This window comes from Helianthus annuus, chromosome 7 (genome assembly GCF_002127325.2).
Source record: "Helianthus annuus cultivar XRQ/B chromosome 7, HanXRQr2.0-SUNRISE, whole genome shotgun sequence".
NCBI classification, from domain to species: Eukaryota; Viridiplantae; Streptophyta; class Magnoliopsida; order Asterales; family Asteraceae; genus Helianthus; species Helianthus annuus.
Genome location: NC_035439.2, coordinates 46,636,438 through 46,642,816, shown reverse-complemented (window position 1 = coordinate 46,642,816; position 6,379 = coordinate 46,636,438). Strand labels below are relative to the sequence as shown.

The following is a 6,379-nucleotide window of genomic DNA, read 5'->3' as shown; positions in this document are numbered from 1 at the left end:
GATGGTGGTTTTTTGGGTAAAGGGTTACCCCGGTAAATTTTATATATCAACCAAATAAAACAGGGTGTATCAAGACATTGATACACACTACTAGCCTTGGCATACCAAGACTAGGAAACCAAACAACCAGACACAACCCAAACAGTCACAACCGAAACCAAAACAACCCGAGAAACAATACATCACAACCCCAAACGAAAAGAAAAAACTAGGAGACTACAAAATCTCTAGCCTGGATCTATATCCACATTCTTCTTCGAGACAAGCCATTTATCCAATAACCTCTTTTGCTTCAAGTCGCCACCCATACGGAATCCCATAAGCTTGAGCCGAACTGTATCAATAATGACCTTCGAGAGCACACTTGCATTCCGCCGTTCACGAGAAAACAGACGAGTGTTCCTTTCTTGCCATATAAAATACGTTGAAGCCGCCACCAGAAGGTTGGAAACTATGATTTCTAGAGATCTAGATTGAGCATGACCTTCTATCCACTGAATAATCGAGGACCAAGAGTTATCAACGTTACCCATATCAGCCATATCCCTAACCAAACCCCATACCTCCGATGAATAAGAGCAACTAAAAAATAAATGATCCCTGGAGTCACGATCGTAGCTGCATAAGGGGCAACACATGAGCCGAAGATTGGTGGCACTACCTGCCTCCCAAACTGCCATCCTATCTTGCGTTTTCAATTTATTTTTTATGACCAACCAAAGATGGAAAGAATGTCTCGGAATGCACTGGCTGAACCAGACCGAATTTGCCCAATCAACTTTACTATCTCTATGTCTCAAGCTGCTCCAAACCTCCCAAGAACCAAAAACCCGTAAGTTACCCTCTAAGTCTTTCCAACGAAACCGATCCTCCACCTCAGGCACAAGATGGACAGAATCAATATTAATGAGTACCGGAAACAGATCATACCACTCCTGAGGCCAACGCCATTGCCCATCATTATCAAGAAGGTCCGCTACCGATGCATTTAATGAGAAACCTGCTCTAGCTATAGAACGCGGAGTAATAAACGATCGTAAGGGGCTGCATGTACACCAGTTATCACTCCAAGCGTTGGTCTGATGACCGCTCTGGATAGACTTCCACATAAAAGGACGAACTATAGGACGTATAGCGAGAAGCTTTCGCCAACCCCAAGTAATATTGTTCCGGCCTTGAACCTCCCAGAAGCTTTTACCCTTCAACTTGTAAGTGTGAACCCACTGAACCCAAAGAGACGGACATTTAGTAATTATACTCCAGATATGCGATGTCAAAAGGGTTTTACTGACATCCATGATGCTTCGAATACCAAAACCCCCCTCCTCCTTAGGCATACACACCTCCTTTCAGGCGACCTTAGCACGAACCGTTCCCTGGCTACCACCATTCCATAAAAACCTACGAAGCTTTTTCTCCAAATCCTTTATAACACTCGTAGGAAGCATAAACACCGAGGCCCAGTAAGCATACATGGCAGCTAGAACCGAGTTGATTAATTGGAGTCTCCCTGCAAACGAAAGGGATTTAGTCATCCAATTATTTATTCTTCTCTCCAAGCGTTCCATCAAAATTTTACAGTCTCTAGCCGCCAGCCTCGTTGAAATCAACGGAACTCCAAGGTAACGAACCGGCAATGAGCCCTCTTGAAAGGGCATAATGTGCAGAATCTGATCCTTCAAAGAACCCGATACATTACTGAAGAAAACTGTGCTTTTAGGTACACTTGGAACCAGTCCCGATAAATCCGTGAATTTCTCCAGAGCCTCTTTCATTTTTTTAACCGAGACACAATCCCCATGAGAAAACAAGAACAAGTCATCCGCAAACGAAACATTAATTATCTTCTGTTTAGCACAATTGACATGAAACTTAAACGAAGAGCTCGAAGCGGCTTGTTGAAGAATAAGGGTTAGGACCTCCATAACTAAAGTAAAAAGATAGGGGGACATGGGATCCCCTTGTCTAAGGCCCCGTTTTCCTTGGAAATAACCATGCAATTCACCATTGATGCTCAACGAATATGACACCGTAGAAACACATGTCATAATCCAATTGACCATTTTAACATGAAACCCGAACTGATGCAAGATTGACTCAAGGAATGTCCAACTAACCGTATCATACGCCTTTTGAATATCAATCTTAAAAGCACATCTTGGCTGACCTCTATTAAGATGATAATTGTGCATTAACTCCTGAGTAAGCAGAATATTATCAGTTATTTTCCTGCCTGGAACAAACGCCGACTGATTAATGCTAACCAAATTATCAAGACTTCCTTTTATTCTATCCGTGATAATCTTGCTGATGCACTTATACAGCACATTACAACAAGAAATAGGCCGGTAGTCAAGCACAGAGTTAGGAGTATCCACCTTAGGAATCAAAGCAAGAATAGTGTGATTGAGCTGCTTTAAGAGTTTACCGTTCTCGAAGAAATCTAGCACAGCATTAGTAACCTCATCCCCCACTATATCCCAAGCCTTTTTAAAGAACGCCGATGTGAAACCATCTGGGCCTGGAGCCTTATTATCACCAATACTAAACATAGCTTGCTTAACCTCTTCACGGGTGACCTTTTTTTTTTGGGTAAAGGGGTACCCCGGTGAATTTTATAAATCAAAAGCACAATTGTGCAACTGAACTGTTACACACAAAACCTCGGCATACCAAGGCAAGAAAAAACGGCCAAAACAGACACAACCCAAGCAAAACAACCAACTAAACAACCCAGCTCACAAAGAGCAACAAAAATAAAAGCAAGACACTACTATTCAGCCTGGATCAATCTCTAAGTTTCCTCTAGGAATCTGCCATTTCTCTAGGAGTCGACGAAGGCCAGGTCTCCACTTGAACTGGAATGATAACATACGTAATCGAACCGTCCGAACAACCTCACGAGCAATCACCATCGGCGTACGGTGATTGTTTGAGAACAACCTATTATTTCTTTCCTGCCAGACAAAATACGAAGCAGCTGATAGAACCAATCGACTGATAATATTTTCCGGCACTTGCATGTTCGAGTGCTGAGTCATTCAAGCCATAATATCATCCCATGAACCATTTACACTCTCCATAGCCGTCCATGCCTTAACATTATTCCAAACCTCCAAAGCAAAAGAGCATTCAAAGAATAGATGATTCCTCGAATCTCTATCATAGCAACATAAAGGGCAACACATGAGGTTCAGATTTGAAGCACTTCCCGCCTCCCAAACCGACAATCTATCTTGTGTCTTTAATTTGTTTCTAATTACAAGCCACATATGGAACGAATGTCTCGGGATGCAATGTTTAAACCAAACCATATTAACCCATGGGACTATGTTTTCACGATGCCGAATATTATTCCAAACCTCCCTAGAAGAGAAGTGACAGGAGTTACCATCAAGATCTTTCCATACCATTCGGTCTTGCCTATCAGAAAACATCGGAACCTGAACATTAATTAAAACTGGAAACAAGTCATACCATGCAATCGGCCAACTCCACTCCCCATTCTGCGAGACCAAATCGGCAACCGTAGACTGGAGATGGAAACCCGCATTAGCAATCCTTCTCGGGCTAATAAACCTGCTCAAGGGCCCATGATCACACCACATATCGCTCCATACGTTTGTTCGAGCACCGTTGCCAATAGAAGACCATAAGAACGGCCGGAGTAAGCTGCGAATAGCAAGAAGCTTCCTCCAACCCCAGGTCATACGACCTCTACTCGGGACCTCCCAAAAACTCTTGCCTTTAAGCTTATACATATGAATCCACTGCACCCAGAGCGATTTCCTATTAGTAAGGACACTCCAAACATGAGAAGATAGGAGAGCCTTGTTGACATCAGAAATACATCGAATGCCCAAACCCCCCTCATACTTGGGCAAACAGACAACCTTCCAAGCAACTTTGGCCTTTACAGACTGTTGGGTGGAACCGGCCCAAAGAAAACCACGCATACATCTTTCCAGATCATGAACAATTTTAGCTGGAAGCATAAACACAGTGGCCCAATAGATATGCATTGCAGAGAGGACAGAACTAACCAACTGAAGCCTACCAGCAAAAGATAAAGATCTGGTCATCCAATTGTCAATCTTTTTCTCCATCTTATCAACTAAGACTTTACAATCTTTGTAATAAAGCTTTGTTGAGATCAACGGAACTCCCAAGTAACGAACCGGAAGCGATCCCTCTTGGAACGGCATAATATTGAGAATTTCCTGTTTAATATTACGAGGAACGTTACCAAAATAAACAGTACTTTTCGGCAAGCTTGGAACCAGACCCGAAACACTTGAAAACATCTTAAGAGTGTCCCGAAGAATCCTCACCGAAGCCGCATCCCCATTCGCAAACAAAAACAGATCATCAGCAAACGATACATTAATAATCTTCTGCTTTTTGCAATGAAGATGAAATCGGAATGCATTATTTGAATTGGCTGCCCTCTTTAGTAACAACGAAAGAACCTCCATAACCAGAGTAAACAGGTAAGGTGAAATAGGATCACCCTGTCTAAGCCCTCGTTTCCCTTTGAAATAACCATAAAGGTTGCCATTAATGCTCAGCGAATAAGATACACTCGTGACGCAAACCATGATCCATTTAACCATCTTCGGGTGAAACCCAAAGGCATGAAGGACGTCCTCAAGAAAAGACCAGCTCACTGTATCATAGGCCTTTTGAATGTCGATTTTAAACGCACATCTGGGCGGGCCAATGTTCAAGTGGTAATTATGCATAAGTTCCTGGGTAAGCAGAATATTATCAGTAATCTTCCTTCCCGGCACAAAGGCAGATTGATTGATGTCAACAAGCCGATCCAAACTACCTTTAATCCTTTCCGTGAGAATCTTACTAATGCATTTATAAAGAACGTTACAGCAAGAAATCGGCCTGTAATCCGTCACTGAATTAGGCGATTGGGTTTTCGGAACTAGAGCAATGATAGTGTGATTGATTTGCTGAAGCAACTTCCCATTATCAAAGAAATCCAGAATCGCTTTCGTTATCTCCTCACCCACAATCTCCCAAGAGTTTTTGAAAAACGCGGACGTGTATCCATCCGGCCCTGGGGCTTTGTTTTCTCCTATGGAAAACATGGCACTTTTAATCTCTTCACGCGTAACCTGCCGGACCATATTACTAGCACCATTCGAATCAAGGACACTAGAGAATAAATCATCATTTACCAACTTGCTTACATGGTCTTGAGTTCCCAGAAAGTTCGAATAATGAGCAACCAGAACACCAAAAACATCGTTCCCATGCGACCAGTTTCCATGAACATCTTGAATGGTATGAATTTTGTTGCATGCATTCCTCATTTTCACACAGTTATGGAAGAATTTCGTGTTGGAATCGCCTGCCGCAAGCCATTCTGTTTTAGCTTTTTGCTTAAGAAAGCATTCTTCATCATACGAGACGGTATTGAATTCCTGAATACAACGAGCTTCCGATTCACGTAAAACCAGGTCAAGCGGGTTGTCATCTATAGCTTTCTGAATGGCATCCAACTGCAATCTAACCTCCTTCACACGGAACTCTACATCGCTTTCTAGAGAATTATACGCAAACTGGTGCGTAAACGTACTCAGTTTAATGCGACAAATACTCCGGAACATCAACATATACTCAACGTACCTTATAACTTAGAAATAAGTTTTGAAGGCTTTGGTATGGCAAAAACAAGTTAATTCGCTTACAGGGACTAAACTTGACAAACTACGAAAGTATGCCAATTTGAACTGTAACAAACATTCCGGAACATGTCCATAAGTTAAACATACCATAAATATCCTTTACATAGCTTAGAAATAGGCTTTGAGGGGTTTTTTTTGGGTAAAGGGTTACCCCGGTGAATCTATTATAAACCGCAAATAAGTACAAGTAGTGAGGATGAATTCCACACTAGTTCATATACAGGACATGCCCCATATATGTAAGCCAACAAACATAAAAAAACCTATGACATCACATCAAACCTAGCCTACTACACATCATGCAAAGATATCTAGTAGACAAAACAATACAAAACCAAAATCTTCAACCTCCATCATCGAAAATGAAGTTGCCACGACACGGTAGCCCCTTTAGCCGAACCAAATACAAACTAACCATTCGAGATCTTTGTGGAAGAGGTGCTTGCCCCTGTTCTAGAAGACGAAGGATATGTACCCGAATCCTTGGTTTCATCATAAACAACTTCAACCCCGTCCTCATCTAAATCCACATGAATCTGTCTACCCCCTTTATTTCTCTCTTGAGTTGAAACACCCCGACCCCCAACACACTCGAGCGCAGAAAACGGATTATGAGTTTGGATTTTATGGGAAGTCGAAACCTGCTGAGAAGTAACGGCCTTTTTCTTCCTATCCAC

General features: G+C 42.2%; 1 protein-coding gene across 1 annotated transcript; it reads right to left on the bottom strand.

Annotated features, from left to right (window-relative positions):
• Positions 1-227: 227 nt before the first annotated feature.
• On the bottom strand, positions 228-1,298 carry LOC110893504. Its single transcript, XM_022140611.1, has one exon. The coding sequence runs from the start codon at positions 1,296-1,298 to the stop codon at positions 228-230; it is 1,071 nt and encodes a 356-aa protein (XP_021996303.1).
• Positions 1,299-6,379: the final 5,081 nt, after the last annotated feature.